Source organism: Cervus canadensis, chromosome 5 (assembly GCF_019320065.1).
Source record: "Cervus canadensis isolate Bull #8, Minnesota chromosome 5, ASM1932006v1, whole genome shotgun sequence".
Taxonomy (NCBI): domain Eukaryota; kingdom Metazoa; phylum Chordata; class Mammalia; order Artiodactyla; family Cervidae; genus Cervus; species Cervus canadensis.
The window spans coordinates 99,145,191-99,164,248 of NC_057390.1; the positions used below are offsets into that span (position 1 = coordinate 99,145,191).

The 19,058-nt window shown below is 49.2% G+C and overlaps 1 protein-coding gene and 1 long non-coding RNA gene across 2 annotated transcripts; both read right to left on the bottom strand.

Moving 5' to 3' along the window:
* Positions 1–748: 748 nt before the first annotated feature.
* On the bottom strand, positions 749–2,266 carry LOC122442365. The gene is made up of 2 exons (XR_006269642.1): positions 2,117–2,266; positions 749–1,477 (listed from the first exon to the last, which is right to left on the bottom strand). It is a non-coding gene; the product is annotated as an uncharacterized LOC122442365 (long non-coding RNA).
* A 9,442-nt stretch (positions 2,267–11,708) lies between these two features.
* SURF6 (surfeit 6) lies at positions 11,709–18,479 on the bottom strand. Its single transcript, XM_043470088.1, has 5 exons — positions 18,116–18,479; positions 14,302–14,493; positions 13,884–13,972; positions 12,811–13,014; positions 11,709–12,688 (listed from the first exon to the last, which is right to left on the bottom strand). Exons 1-5 carry the CDS (start codon positions 18,207–18,209, stop codon positions 12,209–12,211), a joined length of 1,059 nt encoding a protein of 352 aa, XP_043326023.1. The 5' UTR covers positions 18,210–18,479; the 3' UTR covers positions 11,709–12,208.
* Between the last annotated feature and the right edge of the window lie 579 nt (positions 18,480–19,058).

Genomic DNA, 19,058 nt, shown 5'->3' on the forward strand with positions numbered 1-19,058 from the left:
TTTCCTTTTGATCACTTTAAGTATATCACACCACTCACTCTCTTCTGGCTTACAGAGTTTTTGCTGAAAAGTTAGCCTAATGGGAGTTACCTTGTATGTTGCTTTTCCCTTGCTGATTATAATATTCTCTCCTTATCTTTAATCTTTGCCCTTTTAATTACCATGTGTCTTGGTGTGACCTTCTTTGGGTTGATTCCCTTTGAGATTGTCTTTGCTTCCTGGACTGGATGTCTACTTCCATTCCCAGGTTAGGGGAGTTTTCAGCTATTATGTCTTCAAATATGCTCTCAGCCTCTTTCTTTCTGCCTTCTTCTTCTGGGAACCCTATAATCATGGCTTTTTTTTCCCCCTATGTCCCTTTCAGTGTTTTTAGCAGTGTTTATTCTTTCTCATATAGGCTTCCCTGGTGGCTCAGATGGTAAAGAATCTGCCTGCGATGTGGGAGACCTGGGTTCGATCCCTGGGTCAGGGAGATCCTCTGGAGAAGGGAATGGCAACCCACTCCAGAGTTCTTGCCTGGAGAATCCCATGGACAGAGGAGCCTGGGGGCTACAGTCCCCGGGGTCACAGAGAGTCGGACACGGCTGAGTGACTGACACGACGCAGCCAGCCAGCCTTTCGTGCGCTAGTTCTCATTTCACGTCACTTCTGTGGTTTCTCTTTTCCACTCCCTGACTTCGTCTCACTCGGGTTTTAAACCTTTTCCGTCGGCTGTTCCCTCCATAGGCTCATGTTTCTCTGGTTTGTGCTTTAGGGAGGAGGTTGCTTCACTGTTTGAAAATTCATCAGACAAAATTCCATCTCTTCTATAATTTTTTTTTTTTTTTTGGTGTGGCTTCTTCATTCTCCACAAGTTTCACCTTTTCTTCTTTTTAATCCTGTAATCTTATTACATAGGTCCTCTGCTGTTTCCATTTTGAAACTCATCCACAAATGAGGTATTTCCTGGCATAGATATTTGCACAAGTGTCATTGTGGGAGGGAACAAGATCATAATTAAGGGCAATAAGGATTTTTCCTTAATGTGGAAGTTCCTTTAGCCTTTACATCCCTGAGTCAGAGAGAAAAGGAAGCTTTAAGCTTGTTCCCAGTATATCGTCTCTCTAATCCTAGCCTCCAACACAGACAGTCCTGCAAATCAACCTTATCATGTAGGTCTTCATTCAATGCCCCACCCTCTGCTTCTCAGAAGCAAACATCCACGCATGCTCTTGACTGCTGCATTGCCCATGCCATCCTCATTGCTAGAGCAGGATTTTGTGTTTGCACCTTGGAGAAGGGGACTCAGCAATGCTTCCAGAGATTTGGAGCCAAGCACCACCCCTCCTCCCTTCATTTGGCTCTCCTGATGTATCTCTACTACTTTCCACACCCTATCCACTTCTTTATGGTCCAGGATATTAAACGCATCTTTACTTACCTCTAGGAGGTGGTTTCTTGTTTTTTTTTTTCTTTCTGAGTTGCTCTGTGGCACTTTCTGAAAGGAGAATAGAGGAATCTTCAAATTGGACTTGCCCTAATATCTTTTTAATAAATCCCCTTTCTGCTTAAATTAATTAATGCAATTAAATTAATTGCTTCTAAGAGTCCTGATTGACATAAAAATGTGTGCTGAGAGTGGCGGCAGGTGACATTTGCTCAGGAGGCATCAGGGCTCTTAAGAACATCCTTGCTCTCTCTCCAGGCCCTGGGAAGAGCTGCAGCCATGTGACTTGCTTCAGGCAGTGAAGAGTGACCAGAAGTGACACATCACACTTGCAGAGAAAAGCGTTCCATTTCAATGATCACTCTGTTTTTTTCAACCAATAAACTTTATTATTACTACTTTTTTGGCCATGGCAAGCAGCATGTGGGATCTTAATTCACTGACCAGGGACTGAAACCATGCCTCTTGCAGTGGAGGCATGAAGTCTTAACCACTGGACTGCAGGGCAGTCCCTAATTTTTTTTAAGAGCAGTTTTAGGTTCACGGCAAAATTGAGTGGAAAGCACAAACAGTTCCCATAAAACCTCTTGTCTCCACACACACAGCCTCCCCCACTACTGACATCGTGCACCACAGATGATGATCAGTGAACCTACACTGACACGGCATTATCACCCAGGTCCCGCTTACGTTAAGATTCACTCTCGGTGCTGTACATCCTTCAAAAGTGAAAAGTGAAAGCATTAGTTACTCAGTCGTGTCTGCCTCTTTGTGACCCCAAGGACTGTAGCCCGCCAGGCCCCTCTGCCCATGGAATTCTCCAGCCAAGAATACTGGAATGGGTATCCATTCCCTTCTCCAGGGGATCTTCCTGACCCAGGGATTGAACCCTGGTCTCACACATTGCAGGTGGGTTCTTTACCATCTGAGCCACCAGGGAAACCCCTGTATATCCTATGGGTTTTGACAAATGTATAATGACGTGTATCCACCATTACAGTATCATCCAGAGTTGTTTCACTGCCCTAAACCTCCTCTGTGCTCTGCCTTTTCATCCCTCCATCCCCCCTTCATCCATGCATCCACTGATCTTTCTACTGTCTGCATAGTTTTGCCTTTTCCAGCCTGTCATAAATAGTTGGAATCATTCAGTTTGTAGCCTTTTCAGATTGGGTTCTTTCACTTTGGTCTGAATGGACCAATATTTATTTATCTATTGGCCTCCTGAAGGACATCTTTTTTTTTTTTTTCTTTTTGAGGATAATTGCTTTCCAATATTGTGTTGGTTTCTGCCGTACATCAGCATGAATCAGTCCCAGGTACACCCATGTCGGCTCCCTCGTGAACGCCCCTCCCATCTCCCACCCCATCCCGCCCCTCTAGGTTGTCACAGGGCACCGGCTGACCTCCCGGGTCACACAGCTAACTCCCACATGCCTCTGTTTTACATACGGTAACGTGTACGTTCCCATACTACTCTCTCAGCTCACCCCACCCTCTCCTTCCCCTACTGTGTCCACAAGTCCACTCTCTCTGCATCTCCACTGCTGCCCTGCAAACAGGTTCATCAATACCATCTTTCTAGATTCCATACACGTGTGTTAATATACAGTATTTGTCTTTCTCTTTCTTACTTACTTCAATCTGTATAATAGGCTCTAGGTTCATCCACCTCATTAAGGCTGACTTGAATACATTCTTTTTTATAGTTGTGTGTGGATACTTGTGTGAATCACAACAAACTGTGGGAAATTCTTAAAGAGGTGGGAATATCAGCCCACCTTACTTGCCTCCTGAGAAATCTGTATGCAGGTCAAGAAGCAACAGTTAGAACCGGAAATGGAACAACAGACTGGTTTCAAGTCGGGAAAGGAGTACATCAAGGCTGTATATTGTCACCCTGCTTATTTAATGTATTTAACTTTCACAGAGTACACCATGTGAAACGCTGGGCTGGATGAAGCACAAGCTGGAATCAAGACTGCCAGGAGAAGTATCAATAACCTCAGATATGCAGATGACACCACCCTTATGGCAGAAAGTGAAGAAGAACTAAAGAGCCTCTTGATGAAAGTGAAAGAGGAGAGTGAAAAAGTTGGCTTAAAGTTCAACATTCAGAAAACTAAGATCACGACATCTGGTCCCGTTACTTCACAGCAAATACATGGGGAAACAGTGAGAGACTTTGTTTTGGGGGCTCCAAAATCATTGCAGATGGTGACTGCAGCCATGAAATTAAAACATGCTTGCTCCTTGGAAGAAAAGCTATGACCAATCTAGACAGCATATTCAAGCAGAGACATTACTTTGCCAACAAAGGTCCATCTACTCAAAGCTATGGTTTTTCCAGTAGTCATGTATGGATGTGAGAGTTGGACTATAAAGAAAGCTGACCACCGAAGAATTGATGCTTTTGAACTGTGGTGTTGGAGAAGACCCTTGAGAGTCCCTTGGACTGCAAGGAGATCAAGCCAGTCAATCCTAAAGGAAATCTGTCCTCAATAATCATTGGAAGGACTGATGCTGAAGCTGAAACTCCAATACTTTGGCCACCTGATGCGAAGAACTGATTCATTGGAAAAGACCCTGATGTTGGGAAAGACTGAAGGCAGGAGAAGGGGCCAAAAGAGGACAAGATGGTTGGATGGCATCACCGACTTAGTGGACATGGGTTTGAGCAAGCTCCGGGAGTTGGTGATGGACAGGGAAGCCTGGCGTGCTGCAGTTCATGGGGTCACAAAGAGTCACATGACTAAGCAACTGAACTTCTGACCTACTTCACTCTGTGTAATAGACTCTAGGTTCATCCACCTCATTAGGACTGACTTGAACATATTCTTTTTTATAGTTGAGTAACATTCCATTGTATATATGTACCACAATTTTTTTCTCTACTCATCTGTCAATGAACATCTAGGTTGCTCTGAAGGACATCTTGATTGCTTCTAAGTTTTGGCAATTGTAAATAAAGCTGTGATAAACATCCTTCTGCAGGATTTTGTATGGACATAAATTTTCACTTTATTTGGGTGAATACTAAGGAGTATGATTGCTGGGTCATATGGTAAGAGTTTGTTCCATTTCATAAAAAACTGCCAGTGTTTTTAACACAGCTGTATCATTTTGCATTCTGGCAGTGAATGAAACTGTACTGCTCCATTTTCTCACCAGAATTCAGCATTGTCAGTGTTCTGCATTTTGGCCATTTCTAACAGGTGTGTTAGTGATATCTAGTTGTTCTTTTGATTTGCCTTGCTCTAATGACATATATTGAGCATCTTTTCATGTGCTTATTTGCCACCTGAATCTCTTCCCTGTTATCTGTTCTTGTCTTTTGCCCATTTTGAATCACGTTCACTTTGTGATTGCTGAGTTTAAAGAGGGTTTTGTTTTTGTTTTGAATATTTTTGATAATGGTCCTTTATCAGTTGCATCCTTTGCAAATATTTCCTTCTAGTCTATCTTATGTCTATGGCTTAGAAGAATAAGTCTCTTCTTATTCCCTTGGTATTGTATTCCACAGAGCACAAGTGTTTAATGAAGTCATTCATATCAATTACTTCTTTCATGTATAATGCCTTTGATTTTGTCTCTAAAAAGTCATAACCAGGGTCACTTAGCTTTCTTAGTCATTGTCACTTTCAGTTTTATAGTTTTGCACTTTATGTTTAGAGCTATAATCCACTTTGAGTTAAGTTTTGTGTAAGGTGTAAGGTCTAGGCTGTTTGTCTGCAGGTTGACGTCCAGTTTTTCCTGCACCATCTGTTCAGGAGACGATCTTCACTCCACTGTATTCCTTTACTCTCTTTTCAGAGATCAGTTGACTACGTGTTTGTGGGTCTGTTTCTGGGTCCTCTTTTGCCAATACCATGCTGTCTTGATTACTGTAGCTTTATTACAGTCTTGAAGGTAGGTAGGGTCAGTCCTCCACCTGCATCCTTCTGAACCTTTAATATTGAGTCAGCAGTTCTGGGTCTTTTGTCTCTCCACATAAAGTTTAGAATAAGTCTGTCAATATCCAGAAACTAACTTGCTGGAAATGCAAGTAGATCAAGTTGGGGAGAAGTGACATCTTGACAACATCGAGTCTCCCTGTCCGTGAGCATAGAATCTCTCTCCATTTATTTAGTTCTTCTTTTGGTCTCTTTCATCAGAGTTTTGGTATATAGATCAAATATATAGCTTGTTAGACTTATTCCTAGTTACTTCATTTTGGGGAAGCTAATTGCTAACCTAAAGCAATAAGATAGCCAGTTATTTCACCACCAACAAAAAGGCGTATTCAGGAGCAGCAAATAATTGCAATTCAGGACATGCAACTATGGTGAACTGCATGCAAGTTCAGTAAAGAAAAGGAGACTTTTTTTTTTTTTTTTCCTGGCTCTTTCTGGGACTTTTATTTCTTTAAAATAATTCATACAAATGTTTTTTTTTTTTTTTTTGAAAAGGAGACTTTTTAAAAAACCTATTGGCTGCATCAGGTCTTAGTTGCAGCATGTAGGGTCTTCCTTGGATCTACGGGACCTTTTCCTCGCAGCACATGGACTCTCTAGCTGTGGTGCATGGGCTTGGGCATTCTTCCTTGTGGACTAAGGTGCCCTGTGGCATATGGAATCTCAGTTCCCTGACCAACGTTTGAACCCACTGACCCTGCATTGCAAGGCAGATTCTTTACCACTGGGCCACCACGGAAGTTGCAAGGAAACTCGTTTATAGAGCAGAAGGGGGAGTTGGGAAGGGCTACTAGAAATTAAGTGTCCATGTGAGTAAGCTAGGGTTTGACGCACAGTGGACTTCATTAGCTGAGCTGTGACAGCCAGACACTGAGCTATCACCAGGCAACGAGAAAGTCTCTCTTCCTCCTGCTGGCAGTAGTGGCGTCGTTCCTGCCCGAGAGGCAAGGCCCATCTCCTATGGACACTGTATTGAGTGATATGTGCGTGAGCGCGTCTGCTTCTGTCCTTTCAGCTCCACTTTAGCAAGGTTTCCTTTTACAGGCACACCTCCTCTTACTGCACATTGCCTTACTGAACATCAAAGATACTGCTTTTTTAAAAATTGAAGGTTGGTGCACCAAGCCTGCATCAAGCAAGTCTGTCAGCACCATTTTCCCAACAGCGTTTTCTTACTTCACGTCTCTATGTCCTATTTTGGCAACTCTCACAATACTGAAAGAAAACTTTACACTATTATTGTCTTTGTTCTAGTGATCTGTGATCTTTGATTTTAATACAACTCACTGAAGGTTCAGATGACAGCATTTTTCGGTAATATTTTCAAAATTAAAGTATGGGTATCTGCATTTTTTTAGACATGTTATTGCACACTTAATAACTGACCACAATATAGTGTAAACATAACTTTTACATGCTCTGGGAAACAAAAGAAAAAGGTGTGACTTTACTGCAATATTCACTTTATTGTGGTGGTCTGGCTATCTGCAATATCGGGACATTGCAATAAACTGCAATATATGTGGGGTATGCTTGTATCAATTTTCACATAGTGTAAATGATAATACATTATTGATTTCAAAGTCCACTTGTTCATTACTGGTATACAGGAAAGCAGCTGACTTTCACATGTTTACTTTGTACCCTGCAACCCTGATATAATCACTTATTAGTTTCAGGTTTTGTTGTCTTTTGGATGTTCATATAGATGATCATGTCATTTGCAAAGACAGGTTGACTTCTTCCTTCCCAGTCTGCGTGTTTTATTTTTCTTGTCTTGTTGCATGTGCTAGGACTTCTCGTGTGGCACTGAAAAGCAGCTGTGAGAAGCGACATTCTTGCCGTGCTCTTGATCTTGGCAAGAAAGCTCTGATGATGGTATTAAGGGTGATGGTATTTTTACACTTTTGGTAAACTTTTATCCAGTTGAGGACACTTTCCTCTATTCATAGTTGCTAAGACATATCCAGTTATCAGTGTGGCTTTAAACTACTAGTTTTGTTAAGAAGCACTTTTGTGAATGCAACATAACATGACCTGTCATGAATGAACTAGGGAAAATCTGGGATTTGTTATCTGGCTGGATTTTAGCTGTGTATGCTAAGGTGCTTCTGTCGTATTGACTCTTAGCAACGCTATCGACTGTAGCCCACCAGGCTCCTCTGCCCGTGGGATTCTCCAGGCAAGAATACCAGAGTGGGTTGCCATGCACTCCTCCAGAGGACCTTCCCAACCCAGGAACTGAACCCACATTTCTTACGTCTTCTGCATCGGCATGTGGAATCTTTACCACTAGTGCCACCTGGGAAGCCTATGATTTTAGCAGAGGGTAAATCTAGATGGCACCAAGGGAGGGGACCCTGGATATATTGACACACAGCTATAAAACAACTCATCTGGAGATGTGGACACCAGAGACAAATATCTTTTGAAGGCAAGACTTTGAGACTAGCTGACACCACCTTAAAAACAATGAGAAAGACTTGAGAAATTCAAGGACTACTCAAGGCAGTGGGTGGGGGGTGTGGAGGTCTCCTCTAACAGTGCTGGGTAGTCAGTAGACAATGACAGGCTCAAAGCCCTAAAGTTTTAGGCTAAGACAAGGGCTGAGGATCAGGAACTTTCTCTTACTTTGTAGAAGTATCTCTGAGTTTGCAACTGCCAAGACTGAATTAACGGAAAACCAAAGTTTTAGCTAGTTCACCAGCAAATCCTACCAACAGGTGAATTCACAACCTTACCAGAAGCTGGAGCACTCATCAGTCCTGGGAATTGAATTGGGGTATTTGGACAATCCTGGGTACCTCACGCACTCTGAATATCCAACCTACCAAGGACCACCTTGAGAAATCAGTCCCTGCCCTATCTAAAAACTCTCATCTGAGGCAGTTACTTCCAAGGTGAAGCCAGTTTCCTCCATTTCACCCCCATCTCACCTTGTCTCTACTGATACGTGAGTGAGATCTCAGTAGGACCCATGTGGTCAATTACCAAGTCAAAGTCAGAAGAGTTTGAGGGGCTTCCCTGGTGGCTCAGTGGTAGAGAATTTGCCTGGCAGTGCAGATGACATGGGTTCGGTCCCTGATCTGGGAGGATACCACATAGCAAAGAGCAACTAAGTCAGTGTCTCCCAACTACTGAGCCTGTGCTCCACAAGAGGACATTGAAATAAAGCCAATTTATTTATAGAGAGGTGCCCCCACTCACCACTAGAGAAAAGCCTGAGCAGTAACGAATACTCAGCACAGCCAAAAATAAATAAAATTGTTTTTTTTTTAAAGTTGAAGAGCTCCCTTAAAAAAAAAAAAAAAAAGTTTGAAAAAAAAAAATCAGAGAACTATGTGGGAACTGATTCTAGAAGTGCTTGGCCAAGTAAGGAGTGGTGGTTTCAGACGTGGTTCCTTCCAGAAGCAGGATCTAGTGGGCTGGCTAGGGAACTGGAAAGGATCCCATTACTTCCTTTGCTGCTCAGCCAAAACCTGGAACCCACAGTGGCCCATGCTAAGGTTAAGTGAACCTTACAGAAATCTCTAGGAATAACTTACAAGAGCTAAGAATTCTCAGTAGAGGGGCAGGCTTGTTGGAGGGTCTGAACTGTGTTACCTGCTCACCCACCTCATAGGTTGGGGAGCCTACAGAAGACTCATCCTCTCCCAAGGTCCTGGGAAAAGCATCAGAGAAGCACCACAGTGACTCTGAAGGCTGGATGGAATGCCACGGGAGACGCAGGGGTAGAACCAAGCTCCCAGGCCAGTGCAGACCCGGGGATCTGAGGGCAGCAGGGAACACACTGTGACATCGTTGTGTGCAGTTCAACTGCTGGCCAAGCCAGTGCGCGGTGCCGTGACCCAAACAAGCCCACTCGGGGGCCTGGGGGCGCTCTCTGCCCTCCGCACCTGGAGGCAGCTCTGGTGAACAGAAGCTTCACGTGAGCTACTCAGTCGCTTACAGCCCCTCGCTGAATTTCTAACCATGAGTTCACCCAAGTCCTGGAGCCCCCAAGTAGAAGGAAAGGCTGGCTGGGAGCTTCTTCCCAGCTTCACCCAAAGGGGGCCAGTGGGCTAAGACTACCCTGTCTTTGCAGGACTGTTGGAACCCCAGGTCCTGGTGAACCATAGCCCACGAACCTATCCTGGTTAGGGCTATTTTTATCCAACTCACTGGACAGACCCAGAGGGGGGCCTTCCCACCTGGAGACTCTTGCCATTTGGTTCTGAAAATGAGATAGGAGGCCTGTTGAGAGTTCTCTTTACTCTGCATTTCAGTTTCTGCACTCGAGGCACACAGCACCCGAGAAGTGGGCAGCAGGCTTCCTAGACTCAACCAGTAACGTTCTCTTCCCTGCAAGTGAGATGCTTCTGCTGCCCCAAATCCTGTGTGGCACGTCCTTGCTTCTGTGCACCATCAGCCCCCAGCCGTGGGTCGGGGAGGGGCGCAGGTGGCCCAGCCCGGGGCCACCAGCATTGTCCTCTGCACCAGGGCTGCAGCACTGTCCGCGTTTATACTTGGACACAGATGGTCTCCCACCAGGTGAATGCTCCATATTTCCTCACCCTTTCTTCCAATTCCTATCGTCCAAGGCAGCTTGATGCCACCTGCCACCAAAATGCACCATTTGCTGGCTTCGCACACCAGCTACATGAAACTAAGGCCACAGCAGCACTCTAGGTTGGAGGGGCATGCTCCTGGCAGTCCAGGCTTCAGGGGAAGGAGCGGAACACCCAATGACACACATCTGAGGCGCTGAGATGCTCCTGGCCGTCCAGGCCTCAGGGGAAGGAGCAGAACACCCAATGATACACATCCACCAGGCGCTGAGATGCTCCTGGCCGTCCAGGCCTCAGGGGAAGGAGTGGAACACCCAATGATACACATCCACCAGGCGCTGAGATGCTCCTGGCCGTCCAGGCCTCAGGGGAAGGAGCAGAACACCCAATGATACACATCCACCAGGCGCTGAGATGCTCCTGCGACTGCCACAGGGGGTTAAACTCTCCCAACTCTCCTGACTGCAACGTGTGGACATTAATTCGGAAGCAACTGCCAGGGGCAGAGTGGGTCAACGGAACCCAGGAATGAGGCTCTAGGTCAAGCAGGGAATTGTACTGCATGATGGAATCGCTTCCTAACATTTATAACCAAGGATACATAGAAGCACAGCTTTACGGCTATGAAGTGCTTTTTGCACTGCCTCAGCTGTGGCCCACAAATTTTAATGCACACCACTTCCATTATCTTCCAATCCTAAACAGTCTCTCACATCTATGAGGATTCTTTGACAGGTAGTTTAGAAGTGTGTTTTTAAATTTTCAAGTATGTAACAGTTACCTCTGAAATTTTAAAAATGTTTTATGGCACAATAACACACTTTGTACGATGCTGAAGTTTGAAATACGACTGGCTTTGTGGACTAGGTGATGGTCAGTTTTCACCACTGTCCCATGTGTGCTTGAGGTTGTTTTTTTTTAATTTCTTAAAAAAAAATGTTGGCTGCACCCTGCAGCATCTGGAATCTTAGTTTCCCAACCAGGGATTGAACCCATACCTCTGCACTGGAACAGAGTTCATCACCGACTTGATGGACATGAGTTTGAGCAAGCTCCAGGAGTTGGTGATGGACAGGAAAGCCTGGTGTGCTGCAGTCCACGGGATCGCCAAGAGTTGGCCGTGACTGAGTGACTGGACGGAACGGAACCACTGGACTGCTGGGGAAATCCCACACGCTTTTCTCAGAACGGCGGCTGCTGTGTGTCCATCAGACCGAGCTTATAAACACTCTAGGCTGAATCTTCCGTATCCATCTGATCTTGCCTACTTGATCATCAGTCCCCAGTACAGATGTTAAACATCTCCCACTGGGTTTGTGAACTGACTTCTCCTTGCAGTTGTGTCAGCTTCTGTTAGACAGATCTGAAGCTGTTTCTGGCGCAAGGCTGTTTTACCTTCCAGGTGATCTGAACCCGTTTCATTATTCAGTGACATCTTTTCTCTCTAGCAGTACCTTTTAAATTCTAGTAACACATCATCATCTAATGATACAGTCGTACCAGTTTTGTTTTGGTTGCCATCTGTTTCTTAACTGGAATTTAGTCTAAAGAATTTTACTAAGTCTTCCTGAAATACAATCCACATACCGTACAATTCATCTGCGTGCCTTCACTGTGACGGCCTGTGGGCCTGGACTTACCTCTCTCTGTCACTGTGTACCTTCCATTCACCCCACGTAGTTCTCCAGGTTTTACCCCTTCTCTCCCGCCTCCCCCTAGACTGATACTATTCATCCAGCTCCATTTTCTTTTCCCTCCTACTCCAATAACACTGTTTCTATCTTTTAGTAGTTAGAATTTTTAATAACCATCTTCACCTTAAATTCTCTTTACCCCCTTTACACATCAACTTGGTGTAACTCAGTTACAGGCAGCCTGGGGCCACCTGCTTTCTCCATTATCAAGCCCATCAACTCCACGTCAGCTCTGCTGCAGGAGCTGGTTTCCACCCTTTCCAAGTGAGCCTGGGGCTAACACCGCAGTCACAGAGGCCATGCCCTTCCTGCTCCTGTGACAATGAGGGGAAGAGGTGGCCAGCAAAGCCCTCCCTAGATGCCCACTCCCTCCTCACAGCTCCCTGGTCCACTGCCCCACAACCTGCAGGGAGCCTCTGGCCTAATAAGAGGCGGGTGGAGCTGGAGCTGGATCACCCCCTTCCCCGGATCTGAAGGCTCTTCTGCACGTGGGGCCTGAACCTGGGACAAGCCGGCAAGGGACACGTGGCAGAGTCCGCTTTCCGCCGGAGCCTGGCCCACCGGGGATGGGGTCGGGCAGCCCGAGCCTCAGGCCAGGCCGGCGCGCTCCAGGTCTTGGGGCAGGATGCGGCCCTTCTTGCGGGCCTTCTCCAGGCGCCGCTCGGCCCTGGCCACCTTCTTCTTGCGCAGGTTCTGCCGCCGCCGGTCCTGCCGCTGCTGCATCTTGCCCACCACGTGCGCCGTGCGCTTCTCCCAGGCGCGCAGGCGCTGTGCGCGCCGCCTCTCCTTGCGCTTCAGGGCCTCCTGCAGCAGGCGCTCGTCGTCGCGGATCCTCACGCCCTCGGCCTTGTACAGCAGGTTGGTCCAGCGCATCTTGGCCTCGAGCTCCTGGGCCTGCCCGGCGTCCCGGTCCCGCAGTTCCTCCAGCCGGGCCTGCCGCGCCTGCAGGCGCTCCAGCAGCTGCCGGTAGTTTCTGCCCGTCAGGGGTGTCAGGTTCCCCTTCAGCTTCTGCCTCTTCTCCTTCCGGCGCTGGGCCTTGCTGGCCGGCTCCTCCTCGGTCACCTCCACCTCGGGGGAGAGGGCGGCGCGAGCTGAGGGCTGCTCCCCGCCTGCCCCAGGGGCCCACTTCCGCCCGCCCGGCGGCAGCGCAGGGCACTCACCTTGTTTTTTTTTTTTTTTTTTGCACTCACCTTGTTGAAGAGCAGCCCCAGCTGGGCCTGCGTCTCCGCCCCAGGCACCCGAGGGCCCGGCTCGGCGGCCTCTGCCGCCTCCGGTGCCGCCGCAGCCTTCTCCTTTGCTCTCAGCTCCCTCCGCTTCCTCTTTTTCCGGTCGCGCTCCTGCTTCCTCCGGCGTCTTTTCTCCAAAACAGCGGCAGACAGCTCCTTGACGCTACCCTGCAAGGCAATCCCGCGCTCACTCACAAAGTTCTGGTAACGGGGCCCCAGCTTAGCACGTGCAATCAGGTCAGGAGAAGGGCCGGCGGAGCGCGGCGTTCCACCCCAAGATGACCTGGCCCCAGAGTGCACCCGAAACAAGGACGAGGGGACGCCGTGAGAACCACACCCTCCGGATTCCAGGCAGAGGCCACCTGCCAGGGCTCTTCCCCAGAAAGGGCCACTGTGTCTACCCAACGACCCGACAAGGGGCACACCGCCCCCATCCGGTCAGCCGGGCTCAGGGCAGGGCCGAGGCACCCCACCAGGCAGGGAGGCGGTCAGGAGGAGGCAGCGCTGCCTGTGCAGACCCCGGCGCTACTCTGAGCTCGCCCGGCAGACAAGCGTCAGGACCGCCGCAGGAAGGCAGGGCCCCCGGGCCTGTCCCCACAAGGCGAGAGGCCTGGGGAGGTCCCCAGGGAAAGGAGGGGGCGGCGACCCCATTCAGCGCTCCGCACTGAGGCTGGTTCACATCCTGGAGCGTCGGGCCTGTGGCGGTCCCCTCGGCCAGGTCGCCTCACCTCAGGCCCTGGCTCACCTCAGGGGCCGTCAGGACAATCAGAACAAACGCCTAGGAAATGCTGAGGGAGGGGCCCGAGCCTCTCAAAGGCCACAGCAGAGAAGAGCCAGCAGCTCCACAGGCGGGCTTAGCCTGCACCGCCCCCCCAGATGACGAGAGTGGCACCTGACCTCCCGCAGAACAGAGCTGCCAAGGCCCTCCTGGCAGGCCCGTGACGGCCGGCAGAGCAGGGAGCCGAGCTCGGAGAGCCCCGGGGTGGGGAAAGCCCTGCAGCACCAAGACCCCTGCCCGCCCCCCGCCCCCCACCTACCTGGCCCCGCGCCTCCTCAATCTTCTCATGCAGGCGCTGCCGCAGAACATCCAAGGCGAATAACGAGTCAGGCTCTGTGGCCAGGCCATCTGCAAAGGAGGATCAGAAATCCGAAAGGAGAGCCCCTCTCGACTTTCCTGTCCTGATTCAAAGCCTGAGCCTCTGTGTGCGGCCGCCGCCTCACACCCAGTGGCCACCCGCGGACCTGCAGGGCAGGCCCAGTGAGCTCTTCACCTCGTCACGCTGCACTGGCCCCCGGGTAGGGCTTGCTCGCGTAGCACAGGCCAAACCCATCTCTGGGTGCCGCCAACGCCTGAGGCACCCCGTGTACCTGATCGTGCTGCTACAACCAGAGAGGGCCGCATTTGCACCTATCCCAGATCCCGGGGGGCCCTGCCTGCCTGCCTGCCCCCCTCACCTGCCGGGGCCCTGGTGGAGCAGGCGGCTTCCTCCTCCTCCTCGGCTGCCACTGGCTTCCTGGCCTCAGACTTCTCCGCAGGGGCCTGGGCCTTGGGCTTTGCAGTCTTCTCCCGCTCCCGGGATTTCTTCTGCGCTTTCTTCCTCTTCTTTCTGGGGGGTGCAGCAGCTTCTGAGACTTGAGTTTTGCCAGCTGAAACAAGAAACAAGAAAGGGCTGCCACTTCAATCCCTGTGACCCAGTGAGTAGGTAAGAAGGTCCTGCAAAGATTTTGATTCCAGAAGGATGCCAAAAGCCAGTTGAGATGGGAGTTGTGGGGACCCTCATCCACTGAGCTCAGAACCACACACCTCCTGGAAAGCAGACTGGTCACACTCATCAATCCCTGAAAAACACCCACACGCTGACCCAGCGGTCTACTTGTGAAATTCATTCCTGGTGAGCAGATAGATCTGGCCTCAAAGATGTTCATCATAGTATCCTTTTTTGAGTGAAAAAGGAAAACCTAAATACCCATCCACAGGGACAATGATAGCACCTCCCACAACAAACTATGTAGCCATAAAAAATAACAACGTAAGCTTTCATTTTGGGCTTCCCAGGTGGTGCTAGTGGTAAAGAATCCACTTGCCAAAGAGATGCGGGTTTGATCCTTGTGCCAGCAAGATGCCCTGGAGTAGGAAATGGCAACCTACTCCGGTACTCTTGCCTGGAAAAATCCCATGGACAGGGGAGCCTGGCGGGCTATAGTACACAGGGCCTGCAGAATGGGACACAACTAAGCGACTGAACACACACACACACACACACACACACACACACACACACACTTCCATATTAACAGGTGGAAAGGGAATTCCCTGACAGTCCAGGCAAAATGACTGTCTGAGGAGGCCTTACAAACGGCTGAGAAAAGAAGAGAAGCAAAAGGCAAAGGAGATAAGGAAAGATATACCCACTTGAACGCAGAGTTCCAAAGAATGGCAAAGAAAGCCTTCCTAAGTGACCAATGCAAAGACATAGAGGAAAACAATAGAATGGGAAAGACTAGAGATCTCTTCAAGAAAATTAAGAGACACCACGGGAACATTTCATGCAAAGATGGGCATAATAAAGGACAGAAACAGTATGGACCTAACAGAAGCAGGAAATATTAAAAGAAGTGGTAGCACGGATACACAGAAAAACTATACCAAAAAGATCTTCAGGATCCAGATAACCACGATGGTGTGATCACTCACCTAGCGCCAGGCATCCCGGAGTACAAAGTCTAAGTGGGCCTTAGGAAGCATCATTACAAACAAAGCTAGGGGAGGTGATGGAATTCCAGCTGAGCTATTTCAAATCCTAAAAGATGATGCTGTGAAAGTGCTGCACTCAATATGCCAGCAAATTTGGAAAACTCAGCAGTGGCCAGAGGACTGGAAAAGGTCAATTTTCATTCTAATCCCAAAGAAAGGCAATGCCAAAGAATGTTCAAACTACCACACAATTGCACTCATCTCACCCACTAGTAAAGAAATGCTCAAAATTCTCAAAGCTAGGCTTCAACAGTACATAATAAGTTGACAAGTTTCAGATGTTCAAGTTGGTTTTAGAAAAGGCAGAGGAACCAGAGATCAAATTGCCAACATCAGCTGGATCACAGAGAAAGCAAGGTGATTTCCAGGTAAACACCTACATCTGCTTCATTGACTACACTAAAGTCTCTGACTGTGTGGATCACAACAAACTGTGGAAAATTTTTAAAGAGATGGGAATACCAGATCACCTTACCTGCCTCCTGAGAAATCTGTATGCAGGTCAAGAAGCAACAGTTAGAAACGGACATGGAAAAATGAACTGGTTCAAAATTGGGATACGTCAAGGCTGTATATTGTCACTCTGCTTATTTAACTTCTATGCAGAGTACATCATGCAAAATGCTGGACTGGATGAAGCACAAGCTGGAATCAAGATTGCCGGCAGAAATATCAATAACCTCAGATATGCAGGTGATACCACCCTTATGGCAGAAAGCGAAGAGGAACTAAAGAGCTTCTTGATGAAAGGGAAAGAGGAGAGTGAAAAAGCTGGCTTAAAACTCAACATTCAAAAAATGAAGACCATGGCTCCAGTCCCATCACTTCATGGCAAACAGATGGGGAAACAGTGGAAACAGTGACAGACTATTTTCTTGGGCTCCAAAATGACTGCAGCCATGAAATTAAAAGACACTCCTTGGAAGAAAAGTTATGACCAACCTAGACAGCCTATTAAAAAGCAGAGACATCACTTTGCAAACAAAGGTCCATATAGTCAAAGCTATGGTTTTTCCAGTAGTCATGTATGGATGTGAGATTTGGACCATAAAGCAGGCTGAGCAACAAAGAATTCACGTTTTTGAACTATGGTGTTGGAGAAGACTCCTGAGGGTCCCTTGGATTGTAAGGAGATCAAACCAGTCCGTCCTAAAGGAAATCAGTCCTGAATATTCATTGGGAAGACTAATGCTGAAGCTGAAACTCCAATAGTTTGGCCACCTGATGTGAAGAACTGACTCACTGAAAAAGACTCTGGGGCTGGGAAAGACTGAAGGCAGGAGAAGGAGACAGCAGAGGATGAGATGGTTGAATGGCATCACCAATCCGATGGACAGAAGTTTGAGTAAGCTCTTGGAGTTGGTGTCCCTTGGTCTGCAAGATCAAACTAGTCAGTCCTAAAGGAAATCAACACCAAATATTCATTGGAGATCCTGATTCTGGGAAAGAATGAAGGCAGGAGTAGAAGGAGTCAGGATGAGATGGGAGGGCTGACAGATGACGGGATGGCTGGATGGCATCATGGACTTGATGGACATGAGTTTGAGCAAACTCTGGGAGCTGGTGATGGACAGGGAAGCCTGGGGTGCCACAGTCCATGGGGTGGAAAAGACTCAGACACAACTGAACAACTGAACTGAACGGAATCAGTGGTTAGGACTCCATACTCCCACTGCCAAGGACCTGAGTTCAATGTGTGGTTGGGAAACTAAGATCCCATAAATGATGTGGAAAAGAAAAGATGGAGAAAATGTTTACATTTTAAAAGGAAAATGAGAAATGAGTGCACCAAGCAGGGACCTAATTGGTTCAGGGAGAAATACACAGGAACAGAACTAGAAAGACACATCTAACTTTTCACTGAGTGATGAGAAACTAACTTAACCTCTAGAGTGAACAGGTTTTCCTGGTATAAAGAAAGTCCGTTTCTCCTCTGGAAGGTCCACGCCCATCTCTGCCGCTCTCCCTCTCCTCCAAGGCTGGACAGGACTTACAAGCCCCGGCTCCCCACAAGGCAGTTTTTGTCTGCTTCGCCTATTTCTGTATATGAGGGGGCCCTGTGATCCCTGCCGTGTACGCTCCCATTGGCAGGAGCCATCTTCTTCCTCCCTTCTCCCCACAATACCCACAGTAATGGGCTGAACAAGTCATTTTTCTCATCAACGCTCACACCAGTCTTTCCACCCAATGTGGAGAGCTGGCCGAGCCTGTTCCACAGAGTCACCTCCACCAAACCCCGGCCGAGCTTCCTGCCTGCTGGGGCGCACGGCTGAGCCCCCTCGGACTCCGAGACAGGGGCCCCCAACGGGCCAGGGCAGTAGCGCGGCCCCGAAGCGTCTCTCACGGTATCTCCCCCTGGTACTTCGCAGACCTGCTTCACGCATCTGCGCCTCTACCCCGCCCGAAAACGGCTCAGGGGCGCTGCAGCGGAGTGGGGACGCGAGCGCCGCAAGGATGGACGGGGTCCCCCTTCCGAAGCCCTTTCCGCCCCGGCCCCACGGGCTGCGCTTTTACCCGATTTGCGCTTCTGCGGCTCGGCGCTGGGCTGGGAGCAGATCTTTTTGGCCAGGCCCTGCAGGTAAGCGTCCTTCGCTAGCAGAGAAGTCATGGCTGGAGGCTAGGGGATCGGCCGGGGTTCGCTCACCGTCCTGCTCGGGGCGAGGAAGGCCGGGGTACAGTGTTCCGGGCCGCCACCGGGCCGGCAGGACCCTCACCACAAGATAAGACCCTCACCACAAAATCCCGTCATGAGACCCTCTCACAAGACCCTCACCCGCCCAGCAACGGTCGCCGGAAATCACCACGTGCGCAGGCGCGGCTGGCCGAGCGCCGAGCCGCCAGCGCGCCGCGGCTCGATTAACCGGGCCTAGGTGCCGCCGGAAGAAGCCTTTGGGGCGGGAAACGCAAAGCACTGTGGGGCGAGACGCAAAGCATTGTGGGGCAGAGGCGGCTCCCCGTACACGGCGGGCCCCTGGTTACCTGGGGGCGGGGTCGGGGGAGGGCGACTGTAATAGACCCGCAGTAATTGGGGCCTGTTTGGAGCTCAGACCCCCAAGGGGAAGCTGGCGAGACCGCGTTCGTCCGGAAAGGACTTGCGTGCCAGGCAGGTTCTAAACCCCGGGCATGCAAGCGATGAAGAAAACACGCGGCGGTGGCCCCGTCGAGTGTGTGGTTCTTGGTGACTAGTGATAAATTCCGAGTATCGGAGGTGTCGGGTCGTGGGCTATCGTTTCCTCCGTACACTGGGACGCTGACCTCCCTCTTGGAAGGAGACAGGGCGCAGGGTTGACGTCCCGGCTCTTCTGGGTAACAGCCTCTGGGTAACAGTACCTGGCTCCAGGTACGGGGCCTCGTTCCACCTGGGTTGAGTCCTGACCCCTCTCAGGGTCACGGGGCACAACACTTCACCCCCTTTGGAGCCCACGGTCGGTCCTCCCTGACATGCCGGTAACCACAG